Consider the following 20,420-nt stretch of genomic DNA (forward strand, 5'->3'; position numbering starts at 1 on the left):
AGTTAAGGTATTAGAAATGTATCGTCCTCTGTACCAGGTATTGGTATATTGAGAAGAGGACTTACCTAGTCTTCTTGAGTTTCTTGGAAAACCCCAGTGATTGCAGTACACTCTAATTCGGTATAAGTTAGCCCAAATCATAATTTAGTAAGAATTATCTTCTGTGAATGTCAGAGTTGGGCCCATTATTTGGCTCATAAAATAAAGCTCCTTCTTAGTGCCTATCATGTTTTTCCCAAGAGAGGGCGCTGTTGCTGCCATAACTTAAAATCTGGCCACTCTGGTCTAAACCCCTCCTTCGGGCCACCATTTTTTCTCTTCAATTCTTTTCCCTGTGCCTCTTTGGACTCCCCCTAGAGCTGGAGTCAGTGGTTTGCCATAACAGAGGCTAGAAATGGCAAGAAAATGTTCTGTTGAGGCCCTGGAGGATTCAGGGACCATCCACTGGGCCCCCTCACTGTGGCTGCTCAGGGGGATGGGAGGAGAGCCAGGAGCCTCTCTGGTACAGTTGCTGGAGCCACTCTGCCACGTGGACCTGTGCCTGGTTGATCTCCTACATGGCTGAGTGGATTGTATTTAATCTCTAATGTCAGTTTATGTGATGGGATGTATGCTAAGCTTCTCATACTCTAAATGTGTTTTGGAGAAAAGGGAGTCAGATATTCTCTTTGGCTGTCTGTAATTCAGATCTTTTTCATTCTTCAAGATCCTAAGCTCCTCGAGACCTGTTATAGACATTTTTATCCTGCCTGCAGAGCCCAGGACAGTACCTATACCCTGGCATTCAAAGGCAATGAGGTAGCCTGGCACTCGAATCCAGAACATGCCCTTGGAAGTCAGCCTGCAGGGTTCAACTCCTGGCTCTATTATTTGCTATCTGACCTTGGGCGAATGACTTATTTTCACTAGGCCTCAGCTTCCTCATAAGGTTTTTGAGAGAGCTACCTGAGTGAAAAATTCTGATGATATTGTCTGGCAGGTAGTAAAGCACCAGGTAAATGCTTTTCAATAAGAAAGTCAGAGTTAGAGCCACAGAGAATCCAGAAGTGATCCATCATCTTACAGACTGAGGCCCAGAGATGGTAGCTGTCTTGCCCATTCTCCGACGAGTTAGGAGCAGAGCCTGCATGGGACTTTTGGTCTATATGACTCCGTGTCCATTCCTCTTCTACTACACCATCCACGTATTGATTCATAGCAATCTTGAGAAGCAACATGGTATGAATTGCAGATGCCTCCTGGATTATTCTAAAGTCCCCAAAATGCTCCTTACCAAAGACAGACATGGCTCAGATGTACCATGTCTCTGCCTGTGGGACTTCCCTTTGAGAATTGATATGCTTTGAGAATTGATATTTTGAAAAAAGAGGAGTTGAAAGTGGATGAACATGAGATAAGTGTGATAACTGTTCAAGGCCAAGTAAACAAGACCGGGGAGCCCAAGGGCGAGGAAGGTGGGCGTGGGATAGTGGTGGACAGGGTGGGGCTGGCCGGCTGAGATTTATGCTTGTGCCCTCTGCTTCCCACGTGCCATTGCAGAGAACCCTGCTGACGAAGAGGAGCAGTGGTCCGATGACTTCGTAAGTATTTGCTTCTGGGACCCGGAGGGTGTTTTCCATCGGGGTCAGTGGGAGGCCTTTGCAGAGGCTTGTTTCTGAAGGACATGCTGGTGGTCAGCTGCACATCACAGCGGGGAGCTAGCTGGGCTGGAAGGGTCACCTGCAGACAAGGCAGCAAGAACCCCATAGTGGCTGACCTGACCTGGCACCACTACGTCCCAGGCTAAGTGCTTCATCCACATTACCTCACGTAATCCTCCCACAGCACCGTGTGTAAGCATTCTCATCCCCATCTTCAGTGCTGCTGTTCGGAGTACTCGCCAGCACAGCCAAAACAAATATGAAATGTTTTTAAATATTTCCATATCAGTTGACAAAGTCCTCTGCCCTGAATTCCCCAATGCCCCATCATTGCCTAGGTTTATCTAGGAGCCCTAAACAAACCAGCCCCAAAGAGTGAATGCCTAGCACAGCGGGGGGCCTCTGGGCCACTCTTTAGGGCCATGTCAGGACCTGAGCCATGCTAGTTGTCAGACATTTTGAATATCAGCCCCGCTCATTTCACTGGTAAAGAAACTAAGGCATGGAGAGTTTAAGTGACTTGCAGTTTCAAAATTCAAACGCAGGCCCTCAGATCTCAAAATCACGCTTTTAAACTCCAAGGTGCTTGCTGTGACCAAGAGGATTGTAGCAGATCCTGGGGACCACAGAGTGAGCGAGGGGCCTGGCCATGATGACAGAGGGTGATGTGTCAGAGTCAACCATCAACCTCTTTCAGGTGGCTCCGCAGCCCACAGGGCCCCTGTGGTCTCTTCTTTCCTGGGTGAAGTCTTGTAGGGACAAGACATCCTAAAAACTTTTTATACAACAATTACCCTTCATTTATATCAAATTCATCCAGAATGTTAGCCTGCTCCACTCTGTTTGTTTTATCTGGACAGGATCCAAGAGGGCCTCCACACAGCCACACACCCCATTTTACAGATAAGGAAACCAAGGCTAAGAGAATGAAAAGCACTTGCCCATGGCCACTCAGTTACAAAGTGGCCCAGTGGAATGAGAGCACAGGACTCCTGCCCACTGGGCCTGAGCCCAGCTCCACACTGGGTACGCCACATGGAGTTTATTTGGAGTATTATGAGACTGGAGTACCTCCCTTCTCAACTGCAGAGAGAAGATTTGTAGAAAGAGGGGATGAGAAGTCCTCTCTGCAGGTCACTTGGGTGTGGAGTTCCTCCCAGGGCCTGGCAGCCACGGATCACTCAGATGCGCTACAGCGGTGCCCCCTGCTGGCTGCCCGCGCCCAGCCAGCGCTGAAGCAAAGTTGAGAGGGGTTCTGCGTCCAGAGAGGCCATGAAAACTGAGCTCTCTAGCTGGATAAAAAGAGCAAACAGTGGGGACTTAGAAAACGCAAATAAAATCAGCCTGAAGAGGAGGGGATGGCTTGTATCCCAAGGCCAAACATCCAAAGTTAAGGTCCCAGCTGTAATAAAGATTGAGTAAACCTTCACTCACAATTATTTTGACCTTATTGGAGAGCCATTGTACACAGAATGAATTCCAGGCCTGTGGCCTCCAGGCCAGATGGACCTGTCCAGCCTTCCTCGCAACCCCTAAGCAGGGCCTTGTCTACCACGGCCCAGGTGCGCAGGTCTGCCCTCAGTCCTGTCACAGGTCGTGGTCTTGCCTGCTCGGTGATTTCAGACTCCTGGACCTTGGGCGGGTGAAGGAAGAAGGGAAGAGAGGAGAAACCAAAGAGCATCCCCATCCTTCCTCACTTGCTCTGCTCCTTCTTGTCCTTCAAGCTTGGCTTCACTGTCTCCTCAGGAAGGCCTTTCCTCCTCACATTGCTCTCCGTCTCAGGGCCCTGAACATTTCCTCAGTGCACCTATCACGAGTGCTAGCTGTTTTATGCTTGATTATCGACTTATTATCTGTTCTTCACTATTTATTTACTGTTGGTTTCCCCTGCTAAAATGTAAGTTCTATGAGGGCAGGGACTGTGCTCAGCATGGTAGCTGGCATACAGTAGGTGCTCAATAAATATTAACTGATTAACTGAATGAGTGAATGAATGAATGAACAATTTAAGAAGGTTTTTGCCTGATCACAAACCCCCTTCTTCAAAGTTTCCATCCCACTGTCCAACATACTGCGCTTGCTCAAGGATTAAATGAATGAATGAAAGAATTTTGTTTGTCAGAACAGAATAATTTGAGGGGAGGTTTTTTTAAAACCGTTCCTTCAGAAGTTTGAATAGACTCCCTTCTAATTCCCTTGATTAAAAGGCACTCAATCATTTCACTACGCTGGAAATAGGAGGGGCTCATAGTACGCATCCCACAGAAAAGATCTTCCAAATGAAGGGCCAGCTCAGCACTTCTGAGCACCTATTTCCTCCTCCTCAGTCTCTTCCGAGTCCAGGGCAGCAGCTCAGCTCATTCATTCATTCCATGCCGGGGCCTGGACACCCCGTCTCAGCCCAGGTCTCATGGGGTTACAGTCTGGTAGGCAGCCCAGGGTCAGCGTTGGGCTACCGGGAGCAGCTGACGGGGAGTTGCTCTTCCTCTACCTTCTCTGCCCCTTCGGCCAGCCTGGTGCTCTCAGTCAAGCTGCTCTGCCCAAGGGGCTGTGAAGACCCCCGGGTCCTCCCCAGGATGCACACTGCTCCCCAGCCCCCAGGTAGTCAAGTCTAGAAAGGCCCATGCCGGCTCCACGAAGAAAACTGACTCAACGTGGGCACCCAAACCGGCTCCCCGCTGGCACATGCGTCTGGGGGCCTACTGCTTCTTTTGGTTTCCAGTTGCTTAGTAAAGCAACCCTTTCTCAGTACATTCACTGATGTCTCCCTGGGATGCCGAAATACAGAGATCAGGTCCTTCTGTTGGCCAGGATGAGGAGGGTCCCAACAGCCTCAGGCTCTCGCCCTGGGCCGTCCTTTCGTTCCCGCTCCACCTTCTGGACCGTCTGTTTGAGAACAGCTATGGCTTCTCCAGAACACAGATCACAGACTCGAATTACACAACTCCTCCTGCCTCAGTTTCTCTGAAGGCTTAAAAAAGCTCCCAGGAGATTGTGGTAAGGGGCACATGAGGTAGGCAGTGCACAGAAATGTCAGTTATAATAATTATCATTGCCATTATTCTATTCAGCCGAACTTCATAGCCACGGTCAAGAAGGATTATTGAGCCTCCCTATCTGCTGTTATCGAAATTGGGAAAATCCCCCTACAAGGCTTTTCTCACCTTGCCCCTCCCTGTCCCTTCCTGACTCTTGGGGCTTAGGACAAGGACAGGAGCTCCTTCTGTTCTCTCCCAGTGCTCTTCTGCCACCTCAGGGAAAGCTCTCTTTTCAGTGGCCTTTCTCTGCCCCTCTCCTGCTATTCACCGCACTCCTCCCCTCTCCCCCATCCCCCACAGACTGAGCAGGGGAGCAGCCCCCACTCCCTCACGCATCATTCATTGCAAACATATTGCGCTCCCCTCCAGTGCTGGCCCTGCCACAGGCCCTGAGGAGACAACAGTGAAGCCAACACTGGGCTCGTGCCGCACTACCCCTGCGGTGGTGTGGGATTGCAGGGGAAGGAGAGCAGCAGGCAGGCAGGTGCACCGTGCATTCACTGGCAAGTCCTGTGTGGATCAGGCAGTGTGTCAGGCAGTGTGGGCAGAGGACCTCTTCAGTCCTGATCAAACATTTCCTGCACATGAATGTATGTACATGTGGAGTATAGCTAAGTGATCTCTGAACAAAGTGCACGAGAAGCTCGGAACGGTGCCCCTGGGAGGAACTGAGAGGCCAGGAAGGAGACTTTATTTACATCCTTTTGAACTGTTACTATGCCGATGTATTTTCAATATACACTGAATATTCAATATTCGATAATTTCAATACAGACTTAAATACAATTTATATTAAAAATGAAAAATAAAAAGGAAGAGAATGGACTCTGGGTCAGACTAAAAGCCTCGCCCCTGCAGCTTACCAGCTCCGTTTAAAAACACACAAACCTCATCTCCTCAAAGGTATCTGTGTACTCTGTACATCCCCTTACCCTCTCATTATTAATCTTTTCCCTCAACCCTCAGCATTCATGATAAATGAAACCTGTTGGTTATTCTATTTTATTGGGTCCTTTTTCTGTCTTCTTAAAAATGTATTTTATCTCCAACTGTTCTTCTTTGCAGACACACAGAGTTTCAGCCACCCTTCCTGTTAAGTGGCCCACATGCTCCCCCAGGATAGTGGTTCAGGTGATAAATTCTGGAGGCAGGAAGGCCCGGCCTCAACCCCAGCTTTGCCTCTGATGGCTGCCCAACCTTGCTTAGCCAACCCTTCCAAGCCTCGCTCTCTGGTCCCTACGCTGGGGGAGCAGCTCCCATCCCCTAAAGCCAGAGCTGTTCTGATGACCGAGCACAGATGGGGCACTGAGCATGGCGTCTGCACTTGCAGGACAGCGACTATGAACACCCAGACGAGCACTCGGACTCAGAGATGTACGTGCTGCCCGCCGAGGAGACTGGGGACGACAGTTACGAGCCGCCGCCTGCCGAGCAGGAGAAAAGAACCATGCACCCAGCCCTGCCCTTCGCCAGGGGCGAGTATATAGGTAAGGCAGCCCCCCAGACCCTGGGTGCTCAGCCTGCCAGGCAGGGGAAGGGGGACAAGGCAGGCAGGCAGGACGGCGGGCACCTCACACTCTCACCACCTCCACACTGGTCATCTGGTCATTCAGAAACCACATGCCTCAAATGGAAAATGGCAATGTTGAAAACAGGTAAACGATAGAAGGAGCACACACCGATGGTTGCTCCCACCCCTACCCCACCCCAACTCCAGATAGTCCCATGAGAAGTCAACCCTGCTGCTTTTTGGTCTTCATGCACGAAATGTTCTGGAATTTCTCTTGAGATGTCCGTACAGAACAAGGATGATCTTCAAGGATCCCAGTGTCTGCTGATGCCCCTCCTTCCTTCATGCCCACCCCTTCGCAGGCAGGTCACACTCTGAGTCTAGACTGTGGATTTTCCACTGGGGGGTGGGGGTGAGGGTGAGGAGCTCCAAGTCTGGAATTGGCTGTGGGTTAAATGGGCACAGCTCAGTTGTAGCCTCCAGACCTGAGTGTGGTTTTTGACGTCCCCCAAGAAGCCTGTGTTGCAGGTAACTAAGTTCAGCAGAGATGGGGGGGGCATGTCGGTGATGACCCTACGTGTAAAGGGCTCCGTGTCCATTATCATTGCCACTGACTGCCTCCTCACAGGGCACCAGGCATTGCCTCTTGCTTCATGACACAATTAACCTATTGAGCACCTACTATGTGCCAGAGCTATGCTGAGCCTGGAGCATTCAGCAGCAAGACAGACAGACTCCCAGAGCTTTTATAGTTCATAGCACAGTGCTTTACAGTCGTGGCCTACTTCACCCTCTCAAGAAGCTTATGGAAGAGGTATTCATCCTCACTTTACAAAGGAAGAAGGTGAGGTGCAGAGGAGGGAATGAACGGGACCCAGCTCTTGTAAGTGGTGGGTCTAGGCTGCACGCTGGACTGCTCAGCCCCTGAAGTCCATGCTCTCCACTGCTCTGCTTCACACACCGCCCAGCAGATTGGTGACCTCGTTCAAGCGTCACAGCCCCGGGAAGGAAGGGGCTGCAGTGGGCCCATTTTATAGGCTGGGAAACTGCCATTCAGGGTGTCGCAGCAGCTCATTCAAGGCCATGCTCTTCAAACCCTGTCTTCTGTGTTTTGCTACTTCTGATGGGCTTAGATCTTACATTCAGAAATCCCGGTAAACTCCACAAGCTGCAAATAAAACTAGAAAGCCTGACAGAGTTATAGGCACAGCAAAGCAGATGCCCTGGAGCCTGAACGCAGCTCCACCACCCGACAAGAGGCTTCCCAGGAGGCATCCAAAGTGAGGTGAACCACACACCTTCCACAAGGCAGGAGCAGGCATCCGGGGGAGAGCAGGTGGGGCGTGGCAGGCGCAGCAGTTGCAAGAAGCTAAGGGTGTGGGGCGGGGGCAGTGGGGGGTGCAGAAGCCAGAGTGAGTGCCCGGGCTGTTCCCAGGATGAGGACGCCCAGGTTACTCCTATGCTAAGGTTCTCCTACACTGTGTCAGTCTGAATCCATGCTCAGCTCCCCCTGGGTGCCCCCCTGTTGCCTGGCCCTGCACCATGTCCCATCCGTATGTTAGTCCTGTTTACTTGGCACCCACTCCGCCAGACACACTGCTCCACTGCTCCCACTGTTTTCTTCCTACTCCCTACAAAAACCCTCTAAGGTGGATATTATGATCTTCACTTTAAAAATGAGGAATGTGAGTCCTGGAGAGGTTGAATCATGAATAACCAGCCCAAACGAGCGCAGCCAGTGAGAGGCAGAGCAAGGGACCCAACTCAGAGCCATTTAGCTTTGGAGCCTGCACTCCAGAGAGGGGTAACTCACGGGCTCTCCATGATTTGAGGGAAATCACTGAGGGGAAGAACATGTAGGTTCACTCAGGTGAGTAGTTGCAACTCTGAAGACACCTTAGAATAACCTAGAAACTTTTGAAACCTATAATGTCAGGACCTTCCCTACAAGTTCAAACTAGTATGTCTGGGTGGGCCCTGCGCCTTGGCATTTTCTTAAAGTTCCCCAGGTGGTTCTTATGGGTAAGGAGGATTGAGACTCACTGCCGTTAAGTATTCATGGAGCAGGCCTCTCTGCTGTCAAGGGCATCCATTCACTCTGTTTAGCAGAGTGCTGGGCTGTCGGCTCTCCTGAGTCCTCGGGTCTCCATCACTCCCCTGGGAGAATGTTTTTGATGACGTTCTGTTGGTTTTCATAATGTAAGTCAACAGGCAGTTGATTTTTTGCCAAATATCATTTTACACTTATAAGGAATGCCCCGATTAATCATTTGTGACTACGCAGACACGGAGGGTGGTTTTATGCTTGGCTCAGGGAATGATCCAGAGCTCCTTTCATCTTACACTTTGTTGTTGTTCCTTTCAAGACAATCGGTCAAGCCAGAGGCAGTCTCCACCCTTCAGCAGGACGCTTCCCAGTAAGCCCGACTGGCCTTCGGCAAAAGCAAAAGCCAGGCTGACCTCCACTCTGCCGACCCTGACTTCTCTTCAGAAACCTCAAGTCCCACCCAAACCCAAAGAACTTGAGGATGAGGTAATGTAAATCTGTCCCAAAGGCTTCCCAGTCCAGGTGGAAAGCAGGATGCAGGGGGAGGAGGAAGGGGGAGGGGGGAGAGGGAAGAACCGGGATGGTCTGGCCGCCTCCTCCGTGCTCCTCTCTCCTGGCCAGCACTAACCACCCACCCCTCTAACTCCCCACTGGTAAACCGAAAGGAGGTTTTTCTCTCCAAAAAGGGCATATATGGCCTTATTGTAAGCATTTTCACTTCCAGAGAGTGTGGGTAATACCCATACTGGACCTGTGCCCCTCTTATTAGCCTCCCTCTCTCTCTTTGGTTTCCTGCGAATCTTCTCCTTCCTCCCTAAGAGATTTCCCTATCCTTATTCTCCTTTACTACTCTGCCCCATCTGCCTTGCTTTCTTTCCTCCACCTTCTTTTCTCCTGTGAGATCCAGAGGTGTGCGCTGGGACACGTAGGGAGACCCCTAGTGGTAGGGAGGCCCTGCACAGCCCGTGGAGGAGCTGGCACCTCATTTCCCTTTGGCACCTCCTGCTTCTCACTCCCTTTTCTCTCAGCCCGTGCTATCCAGCGACCCACGTTGTCACACTGTCCCGCACTCCACTCTGGGTTTATTTCGTCATCTCCGCTCTGTGAGCTCCCAGGTTTTATGAGTCTCATTCCCTACGGATGAGCTGCCATTTGAAAAGGAACCGATAAACTCCTTCAGACTCTTGTAGGAATGACTGATAAGGCCTAATACCTAATACCTCGCAGAGGTACTTGCATTTTAAATAAGGACAAAGGCAAGCCCTCGAGCTCAGCCATTACAACAACCCTGCAAGTATAACGATCTCAGAAGCAAAATAACAATAAAGGCAACACTTAACCATTCCTGGATATAATCTTACCACAGCTTTTGAAGAAATAACTTTTTTTTAAAGATTTTTTTTTTATTTATGTGAGAAAGAGAGAGCACGGGGGTGGGGTGGGCGCGGGTGGAGCAGAGGGAGCGGGAGAAGCAGACTCTCCACTGAGCAGGGAGCTGGACATGGGGCTCTATCCCAGTACCTCGAGATCATGCCCTGAGCCAAAGGCAGATGCTTGACCAGCTAAGCCACCCAGGTGTCTCCAGAAATAGCTTGTTTCTGAATGCCTATAGATGACAAAACCTATAGTGTATAAACGTGTTGTAAAATGACCCACCTTTCCACCTTAATATAATTTGTAGCCCAGCAAGAGATGAAAAAGAGAAACTTTTAAATAAGATAGAGGCAGCATTTAGGCCCAAATTCCTGCTTTGACCCTTACTAGCTGTGTGACTTTGGGCAAACCAGATAACCCCTCCGAGCCTCAGTTTTTAATCTCTTCAGGTTATTTTAAGGGTTTAGTAAAAGAACAGATACACTGGACTAAATACAGTGCCTCACACGTGGAAGGATTGGCGTGTCATATGTTCCTTTCTACCAGATTCTAGATTTTTACAAAATCCCATTTTCTAGTTTCTCCTGAAAACAGAAATCTTGGCAACACAGAGCCAGTCATGGCCTCAAAGGAGCTGACCCTCATGGCAACCCTGCAGCTCAGCTGTGAATCCATGGCCCTTGTTTGCGCTGGTCATAGTCCCCAGCACTCGTAGAAGGCGTGCACCCAGCCTTCCTCCACACTTGTCCCCATAGCTGTGCCCTGCCTGCTTCTGTAAGTGTTTTCGTTTATGACTTTACTCAAGGGCTAGTTTCAGTCAAAGTCAGCTGACAAGAAAGGATGGCTGGCCAGTCCTCTGTCTGTCTGAGAGGCGATGCTGACCTTTTGGGGTGAGAAGAGGTTGGCAGGAAGAAGCTGAGCTGGAGACAGGACGTGGAGACCGGCTGTTAGCGGCTCACTGTGAAATCCTTCAGCATTTGGCAAATCTATATGAAGATATAAATTCAGACACGGAATACAAATGAATATGGTGCGTTATATAAGGCTCTCCACTTCCGTGAATAGCTGCGAGTGGACCCCTGTGGGGAGAGGCAGAGTTTTGCTAATAGCAGCCTTGTGGAGGTGGCTCAGGCAAGTCTGAACCAGTGGGGAAAGGAGAAGTATGGAGGAGGCTGCATTCTGGAATGGGCAGATGGACAGTCAAGATAAGAAAGAGGTTAAAAAAGAAAAAATAGGCCAACATTAAGATCTGGCTGAACCATTAGATAGGAAAAGAAGAAGTCAAGCACAAGCATAAATAACTAAAACTATTTAGCTCTGCTGTATAGGTTCCAGGAAAAGCATGGGGGTATAGACTAACCAGAGAGTTGGGGAGGGAGCAAAACCTAGGCGGAAGGAGCATCTGTGCTATAGGGACATGAGTGGCGGGCACGTGACGAGTGCTAGGAATCAAATGGTGTTCTGAGGACTTTGTATTTACCCCATTAAGCCCTCCCAAGAAACCCTATGAAATGGATGCTATTTCATAGTACTATCCATAGTACCCACTTTACAGATAAGGAAATAGTACAGATGAGGTGCAAAGGGGTTGAAAAACTTATCCAAGGTCACAGAGGCCAGGTTTGGAGGTAAAGAAAGAGATGAGAGGGGCACCTGGGTGGCTCAGTCGTTAAGCGTCTGCCTTCGGCTCAGGGCGTGATCCCAGGGAGCCCCACATCAGCCTCCTCTGCTGGGAGCCTGCTTCTTCCTCTCCCACTCCCCCTGCTTGTGTTCCCTCTCTCGCTGGCTGTCTCTCTCTCTGTCAAATAAATAAATAGAATCTTAAAAAAAAAAAAAAGGAAAGAAAGAAAGAAAGCGATGAGAAATAGCAATTAAGTGAAGAAAGGGTAGAGATAAGACAGAAAGAGGCAAGGCAGGAAGGTCCTAGAATGTAGTGGCGAAGAGTATGGATCCTTGAACTGATTCTTGAATCCCAGCTCTACTACTTTTTAACTAGGAGGACATGAGCAAGCCACTCCACTTCTCTGTGCCTTGGGTTCTTCAAGTATCTTCATCTCGATGTGAAGCTGACAATGGCACCTGCCTTATTGGGTTGTTGTAAGGATTGAATGAAATAACACATGGAAAGTACTCAGATGAGCACTTGCCAATAAGTGCTCAATAAATGCTTGGTTTTTGTTTCTCTAGAATCCATCTGGGCTACCCACCAAGATGGGTTGCAAAAACCACATTTGGGATCTGATTATCTCCTTTGCTTCCTAGCAATGTAAAATCACTTTCTCCCCTAATTTATGGTCAACTGATTATTGACAAAGTTGCCAAGACCATTCAGTGGGGAGAGAATCGTTTTTAAACAAATTGTGCCAGGATAAACATATATCCACGTGCAAAAACAGGTGGGTGGACTCCTCTCCCGCCATAGACAAAAACTAACCAAAAATGGATCCGACACCTAAATGTAAGAGCTAAAACTATAACATTCTTAGAAGACAACAAAGGTATAAATCTCTATGACCTTGCGTTAGACAGAGGTGTCTTAGGCACCAAAAGCACAAGCGACAGCAGAAAAAATAGTTAAAACAGGCTTCACAATGTCAAACTCTCGTGCTGCAAGTGACACCACCAAGGAAGTAAGAAGACAACCTACAGAATGGGAGAAAAATTGTGCAAACTATATATCTGATAAGAGGCTTCTATCTAGAGCATTAAAGAACTCTTCCAACCTAAAAATAGAAAGACAACCCAATTAAAAATGGGCAAAGGAGTCAAGTAGACTTTTATGTAAAGAATATATAAAAAGGGCCAAGGAGCAAACATAAAGGTGCTCAACGTCAACCACCAGGGAAATGCAAATCAAAATCACAGTTAAACACCACTTCCCGCCTCAGGAGAGTGACATTCAAAAAGACAGACAGTAACAGTGTCGGTGAGGATGTGGGGGAATTGGAGCCCTCACATGCTACTTCTGGGAATGGAAGAGGGGGCAGTCACCTCAGAACAACGGTTTGGCTGTTCCTCAAACCTAAACAGAAGCTACCGGGTGACCCAGCAATTCCACCACGAGGTATATTCCCAAGAGAAATATACATCTAGACAAAAACATGTACCTGAATGTACAGGTTCCTAAGCTCATTTCTATCACCAAGGGACGCCTGGGTGGCTCAGTCGGTTAAGCGTCCACCTTCAGCTCATGATCTCGGGGTCCTGGGATCAAGTCCTGCTTTGGGCTCCTGGCTCAGCGGGGAGTCTGCTTCTCCCTCCGCCTGCTGCTCCCCCTGCTTGTGCTCTCTCTCGCTCTCTCTCTCTCTGTCTAATAAATAAATAAAATCTTTAAAACAAAACCGAACAACTACTCCTTCCCAGACAGTAAGCCCAGAGTGGACAGCCTCCTCCTCATTCACGTCTGTACTTCTAGGTTGATTACGTGGTCCCCGTGGACGATGAAGATGAGAACTACATTCACCCTACAGAAGACAGTTCACTCCCAGCTGAAAAAGGCAAGAGTTTGTGGTTTTAAGCACCTGAAAATTGTGGGGGGGGGGGGGTGCGGCACACGGGACTATTTGATAGCAAGCGGCAGGGGGCGCACAAAGTCCAGGCCCGGCCTCTCTCTGTGGTGGCAGCCTCGGCCTCCCTGGCAGGGGCAGAGAGCGCCCGTGAGAGCCCCATCTCAGTCACGCCCTCCTTCCTGCACCCGCTCCCGTGCTTTAACACTCCCATCTCAAGGTAGGAGAGCATCTACGTTCTTATTTAAGTGTCCTCGCTTAGGATGGATTCTCATAAAACTTAATTCTCACAAAGCCACATGCCACTGTGTTGGCCTCAAAAATATTGCACGGGAATGATGTCCGCAGAGGAGAGAAGACAGGAGAGAGCGAAATACGCTCTGTGTCCTGACTCTAAATGTAGTGCTACCTCAGGCGAAGGGAGACGTGTTGTTGGTAAGCGCTCCGTGCAATAACAGACTGACAAATGACCTTTAAAAGCCGGTGCCACGTACCCTCAGAGCAGGAATGGAGCCCAGCATGTTCACTCTGGATCGAGCTGCTGTGGAGAGCACGATCCTGTAGAAATGACTCCTCGTCAGAGCAGCGTCACTCATGTCACACACTGGAATCTGAAGTAGTCATACTCTGTTTTTACTCTGCCGTTCTGCCCAACCCTCTCCCGGCCTCCCCAGATGTCCCCAAGCAGCTTCAAGGCCCGCCTGAATTCATCGGCCATCCACACCATGAAACCATAAATAGACATTAAATTGCTACCCACTCAAAACCCATAAAATCCAAGACAAATGGTGTGTATTGCATGTGGCGGGAGAGGTGGGAATTTGGTCCCTCCACTACTGGCCCGATACACTTCTCCTGATGAAGAAGACAAAACTCTTGCATCTTCTAGACCACCAGTCTGGCCAATGAAATTCCAAGCCAGTGTTCACTTTCACAAAATCCCTATCATAAAATAATCTGATTATCCCTTTAATCGTTCATATTTTTATTCTAAAGACCTTTCTTCTGAGAAGGCTTCTTTCATGGCTTACGTATTTAACAAGTGTGTTTCCCATACTTTACAAATTCCCTGGTCTGACCCATCATTTCCATGATGCATTTTTTCCGTTAAGTGTGACTCTCCCACGGTAAACTGTATCTGTGATTGTTATGTGCGTGTACATATTTGTGTGTTTAAGCTCCCATGGTGAATAGATCCACCAAGCCAAGTAACTCCTCAAAGCCAGCCTCTCCTCCGGGGACAGCTTCAGGTAAAGTACATGCAGGATTTGGTGTTTGGGGTTTTTGTGTGTGAAGTGGTTACGTTTGGGGGCTTGGTTCTTCAGTCTATTCCAAATAAGATAAACAATTCAGACTAAATATTAAGAAATAGGGGCGCCTGGGTGGCACAGCGGTTAAGCGTCTGCCTTTGGCTCAGGGCGTGATCCTGGCATTATGGGATCGAGCCCCACATCAGGCTCCTCCACTATGAGCCTGCTTCTTCCTCTCCCACTCCCCCTGCTTGTGTTCCCTCTCTCTCTGGCTGTCTCTATCTCTGTCGAATAAATAAATAAAATCTTTAAAAAAAATTAAGAAATAATCACTTGTCTCTCCAAATTTCTTAATAATTGTGGCAAATTTCTTAATAAATGGTTGCCCCTATGTTGAAGGGACCCTGCCCCCACACCCCTGGGCCTCTGTTAGCCAAGTCCTGGTTTTCCTCCTATCTCACTGGGTGCTTTGCTGGCTTCTCCTCCTTCTCCCCTGCGCTGATGGAGGGTGTCTGTACCATTTGGTCCTCAGCCCTCCACTCTTCTTTCGGAATGGTGCGGTGGTTAAGAGCTTGAGATTTGAACCAGTCAGACCTGGGTGGAATCCCAGTGCGACCGGTTGCCAGCCATACCATTTTGGGCCTGTCCTTTGCCTCTCCACTCTTCAGATTTTCTCCTCTGTCAGTGGAGATACGAGTACCGGCCCTGTGACAGGAGAATTCTGGATTGTGCATGGGAAAGCTTTCATGCAGTACCTGGCACAGCAGGTGCTCGGGCAAGAATATTATCTTTCACGTCTTTGGGGTTCATCCATTCTTCTGGTTTTACTTCTCTTGTCTAAGCCAATAACTCTGGTGTCCAACTTTGACCTGATTCCTCTTCTGAACAACTTGACGTTCCCACGGACTCATGCTCAATGCATTCATGGCCTCCCTCCCCGTGGGCAGCCCCATTCCTCTGTGCCTGTCAGCTGGCAGGCCACATGTCTGAGGGCCTGTGTTCTTTCCAAAGCCTCTGCTATGTCCTTTTCCTGAATCTGCTCTTCCATTTTAGTTGTGAGCACCCTCGTCTATTACGTTGTCACTTCACACCTCCTATCTCCTGTCTTAGAGAGTCTGCTAGCCGTATCCTTGCCTCTAGGCTTTCTCCTCTGTCACTAAGATGAGCTTCTGAACCCCTCCGAATGCCAGTTTTATTCCATTTCAAAGTTAGTTTTTACCATGTCACTCGTATCCTAACCATGAACAACCAGTGGTTCCTGGTTGTCTGCCATACAGATTGGCAGCCCCGAGGCCAAGGCCTGCGATGCTGAGTGGTGCCCACCCCCACCCTGTTCCAGCACAGAGAGGACAGGAGCCTCCTCTCCAGCCTTCCTTTCTTCTTTCCCCACTAGGCCCGTATCTATCACACACACACACACACACACACACACACACATGCACACACTCCCTTCCCTCCCAGCACTAAGGGCTGAACACAGATATTGGGAGACTGAGCTCTGCTTCTAGGGACATGGTCCTTGAGAGAAAATGAAAGGAAATTATTTTCTTTCTAGGTCACAGACTCATTTCTCGAGCAATTGTTCACCTTCCTCAGAAGTTGTTGTTTATTCTCTCCCTCGAAAGCCACAGGCTCTTTATGTGTGGGGAGAAGAGGTCAGAGCCACCTTATCCAGCTCATCTTAACTTCTGGGAACAAATGTCAACACAACAACCTAAAAGGTCATGTCAAGGTTGCTTTGGTCCCAGCTGGAGTGGTGACGCCTGACTCCTGATAACTTGGGAGAAGGGTTTCTATGACCAGAACAGAAAACCTTTCCCTAAACATACATGAAGGCCTAAGCCCTCCTTTAGAATGATAGCTTAATGATCTCTGGTGTTTCCATCCTAAAATTTTCCTCTACTTTACAAGGACCTCTTCTTCCTAAAACACACCTGCTACTCCAAACAGCCTGTTCATCATGGGTTGTGTTTTTTGGTCTTGGTTTATGTTCTCACTTTCATGACACCAAACCCTACCCATCCTCACGGCCCAGCTTGAGGTCCCCCCTCTAGGGAGCCTCCTACGGTTTCTGCAGCCCGCGGAGAGCTCTTCTTTGCTCTGATGTCCTCCCATCTACGCTCAGCCCATGCCTAGTCTCTGATTATGCTGGGTCTCAGTCTAATCTCCGCAAGTACATTACAAGCTCCTTGAATGTGCCGCCTTAAATCTCACGTGCTCAGGAGGCCTTTCCTGACCTTACATGGGGTAGACCCCTTTGGTGTGCACCCCTGTAGTACCCTGCACTGCCCCTTTATCTCTAATCCCCGTGAGATCTCTCCCTGTCGTTCCTATAAGACCCTCGGCTCCATGTCTTGCTCATAGCTGTGTTTCCAGGGCCTAGACAGGACCTGGATCAGAGTGGGTGCTGAAATGGTGGTTTAGTCAGTTGGTTGAGAGTGAATGAGTCCCCCAGTACTGGCTGTGTTTAAGGAATCACACGGCACTGTCATGAGGGCATGAGCCCATTGGATTTACTATTCATTGATTTTTCTATTAATCTAGCATAGCTATATTTTAATACTAGAGGCGTCAGAAGAAACCCAACCTGAAAAAGAAAATAATCTCCTGGTCATGTGATTGTTGCATACAGATGGGAGGAAGTATCGGAGGAGGGAGGAGGTGAGATAATTTGGAAGGGACAAACCTGAACAGTTAGAATGAGTTTCTGAGTGTGCAGTTTCCAGAGGTGATTTTTAGAAAAGGAGTAATCAGACAACTTGCCCATGTCTTTGCATAACCATCTACTAGCCTTTAAAGACTTCAGGCAGTGCCTGGATAGGCCTCATGAAAGTGCTAAGGCCTCCGATCAGTGTTTCTGTCAGAGCAGTGCACCGTGACCTGGCCTCTGGCTAATGGATGTTTCCTTCCGCTCCGTGGTGGCTCATTAGGCGCTTGCCGAAGGATTGCACGGAGGATTAGGTGCAGGGCGGTCTCTCACTCTGCTCCTGCTCCACACGGAGAAGCGGTTTCAGGATCGCATAGACTCCAAAGCCAGAGGGCTTGGCTCTGACACGGCTGGGTTCCGGGCTCTGAACAAGCTGAGCAATCTCTCTGTTTCTTTGTCTCCTCCTCTGAAAACATGGAGAAGAAATGCCGCCTGTGCCTTGGAGGGGAGGGGATCAGGTTGAGTAAACATATAGAATCCCAGTCCTAAAGTGATAGCCCTTTGTGCCATTATTTGGAATCCTTTGTTTTGCATGCCTTGATTCATGACCAGTCTGGCAGAGGGCCCTGGACACATCCCAGGGGACAGTTGTGTCTTCCTTTCCGCATAGAGTTTTACCCTAACTCAGGGTGTCTCGACCTCTGCACAGCTGGCCTCTGGGGCTAGATCATTCTTTGTTGTCCCGGCTGTCCTGTGCACTGTAAAATGTTTAGCAGCACCCTTGGCTGTCCCTGCCCACTAGGTGCCAGTACCAACTCCTCCCCAATAGCAATAAGCAGCGATGTCTCCGGACATTGTCAAATGTCCCCCGGGGTGCGGGGTACAAAATACTCCCAGTTAAGAACCACTGTTCTAAACAAACTGAAAGACTGAAGTGTTTTGGTGATTTATCTCTAAATGTGATTTGGAAGAAAGCTGTGCGGGCCCTGGCTGATTCATTTGTAGCTTCTGTCAGAAGAGGGTAGACGGGGCATGCATTTCTGAACTTCCTCTAAGCAGGTAGCATTTAGAAAGTGTTCTCTCTCCTAAAATAGGGGAGGAGTTTGGGCATTTACAGTTCGCTGCTAATATGCAAGTTGAATTTTACCTGTAAGCCAAATTGTTCCGAAGCTGTTAGATTATATCTCTTTATTTGGTAAGAGCTCACACAGTGCCCGAGCTGCTCCAGCTGCGGCACAAGCCCCACTAATAATAATAGCTTCTAGAACAGCTAGAGGAGAGTGAAGTCCCAAGGGCTTACTATGCCAACATTGACATTGTTAAGGGTAAGGAAACTCACCAACATTGTATGTAAAACTGAAGAGAAGATGATGCATAAAATATATGTGGTAGAAGGAAAAACGAAGAGTAGGTCGTTTTCCTAGTTGAGAAACTTTGGTAAACACCAGCTGTGCAAACATTAACATCATTTTTCCTCAATACAATTAAAACAAAGCTGATTTTTCTCTTTTATTATGCTTTTGGACACATCTACCTTTATCGCATTCCCAATTTCTCCTTTGGAGTATTCCAGCCAAGAATTTGGCTCTGCCAGAAAGCAAGGATCCTGGTCACGAAGAGGGGACGAGGTTGTCTTAGCCCAGCTGTGCCCCTGGGTCTGACTTCAGGCCCAGAGCAGCAGAGAGGGCCACCGGCCCATCAGATAAGAGAGTCATTCTCCATCTTCCGATGGGAATCCACAAAGCCCTCTGTTTCCCTAATCCTTCCCCACATAAAGGAGGAACAGCAAGTGAATCTGACCTGCCAAACCACACCCCAGAGTAACATTAGGAGGCATTGGCTGGAGAGGAAACTGTCCACCTGGCTTTAAACTCAGCCTTGCTGTTCAACCACAGCCCTGCCGCTTAACGTCTCTGAGCCTCCGTTTGCTCCACGCGGTGTTATGTGAGGCTTAGAGGTGGCATTTGTAAAGTACCCGGCATAGAGCGCAGCACCTGGACACACTGTGGTGGTTGATAGCAAGATGCTAAAACAAAAATAGCGATAATCACATTTACGGAGATCCTCTAGGAGTTATAATTTACATATCCTAAAGCTCACTCGTTTTACATTTATAACGCAGGTTTTTTTATAAATCATTACATTTACAGAGTTTTTTCACCACCACTACAATCGTTTTAGAAAATGTCCGTGCCCACCCCAATTCCCAAAGACCCTTTTTGCCGGTTTCTGGTGACTGTCCTTCCCGCCCCCAGCCCCAGGCGACGCTGCTCTCCTTCCTGTTGCTATAGATTCGCCTTTTCCGGAAGTCTCATGTGGATGGAAGCATACTGGATCAAGCCTCCTCCATCTGGCTCTGTTCACTTAGCATGTTTTTAACCTCAAATACTTCAGTCCCTTTCCAGCAATATTAGTGTATATTTGGCTAATTCTTACATTTTCCAAGTTCTCCTATAGTCTTGAAACATTAATTCTGAGCTAGGGAAGGTAGGTGGTTGTGTCCCCATTTCACAGAGGTGACGAAGAACAGTGGCTTTTAAGAGGCCACCCAGCCAGTTTGGTGGCAAAGAAATAACTAGAACGCCGTCTTCCTGATGAGAGACCACGGGTTTTCCACCAGCTCTTGGATGACCACCACAGAGGAGGGCGGCACACCCCTCCCTCTGATCGCAGAAGTGATTTACGAGCAAGGAAGGGGGAAGGAACATGTGGGCTGACTGAAGATATGAAGGGAAGGGAAGCTTAGTAGAGAAGCCAGGCAGTAAATATGACAGCAACAATGTACCCAGGCCAAATGAGCCCGTGGCATCGAAAAAGAGGAAAAACCCCTGGGAGGAAATTCTGACTTAGGCCTTCTTTCTACTTCCTTATTTTTCAGACAAGGGTGGTTTTCCCCCCCTTCCCTGAAATCTTCCATCAAAATCTATGAGTCGCCAAGGGTATTTTAATAGGGTCAATCAGGTACTAAGGCCTTGAAGAACAGCATCAGTTTGGTCCACTAGCCGATGAAACACAGTTGGACTCCGACTCCAGATGACATTTCAGTTCATTGTCATGTGAAATATTAAAAATTCCAAATGTAATCTCTTTTTCAAAATGTTTCCAAAATGTTTTCCAGAGTCACATCAAGGTCAGGTAACACCTACATGGGAGTCACTTGGAGGGGCCGTTCCCTCACGGGGTGCTGGGGAGGCAACACCACACACTCTTGGCTGTTCTTCTCATTCGTGAGCATTCATGGAAATTAGCCCCGTGTAAGAACCGAATGTAGGAGATGAGTGGGTGGGCTCTGAGTGAAGGCCTAAAGGCCTCTCTCTAGTAAAAGTACGTGAGAATGAGCTTTATGACTTCTATTCTTAATAGTTCTTGAGGCCCTTTTCTTGGGTTTGGGATAGGGGGTCTGTCAGA

General features: G+C 48.7%; 1 protein-coding gene across 9 annotated transcripts in view; it reads left to right on the forward strand.

Annotated features, from left to right (window-relative positions):
* The window catches only part of BLNK (B cell linker), a 105,866-nt gene that overhangs the window by 66,409 nt on the left and 19,037 nt on the right, over nucleotides 1-20,420 (forward strand). For 5 of the 9 annotated variants that reach the window (XM_087862852.1, XM_045784988.2, XM_045784985.2 and 2 more), the window contains 6 exons: nucleotides 1,540-1,580; nucleotides 5,744-5,809; nucleotides 6,009-6,165; nucleotides 8,555-8,721; nucleotides 13,025-13,106; nucleotides 14,294-14,365. In XM_087862852.1, the coding sequence (XP_087718978.1) occupies nucleotides 1,540-1,580; nucleotides 5,744-5,809; nucleotides 6,009-6,165; nucleotides 8,555-8,721; nucleotides 13,025-13,106; nucleotides 14,294-14,365 (585 nt within the window). The remainder of the gene's footprint in view (nucleotides 1-1,539; nucleotides 1,581-5,743; nucleotides 5,810-6,008; nucleotides 6,166-8,554; nucleotides 8,722-13,024; nucleotides 13,107-14,293; nucleotides 14,366-20,420) is intronic. The other 4 variants (XM_045784986.2, XM_045784992.2, XM_045784987.2 and 1 more) reach the window with 3 other exon arrangements.

The sequence above is a fragment of the Ursus americanus genome, chromosome 6 (genome assembly GCF_024610735.1).
Source record: "Ursus americanus isolate L20-20 chromosome 6, mUrsAme1.1.p, whole genome shotgun sequence".
Classification (NCBI taxonomy): Eukaryota; Metazoa; Chordata; class Mammalia; order Carnivora; family Ursidae; genus Ursus; species Ursus americanus.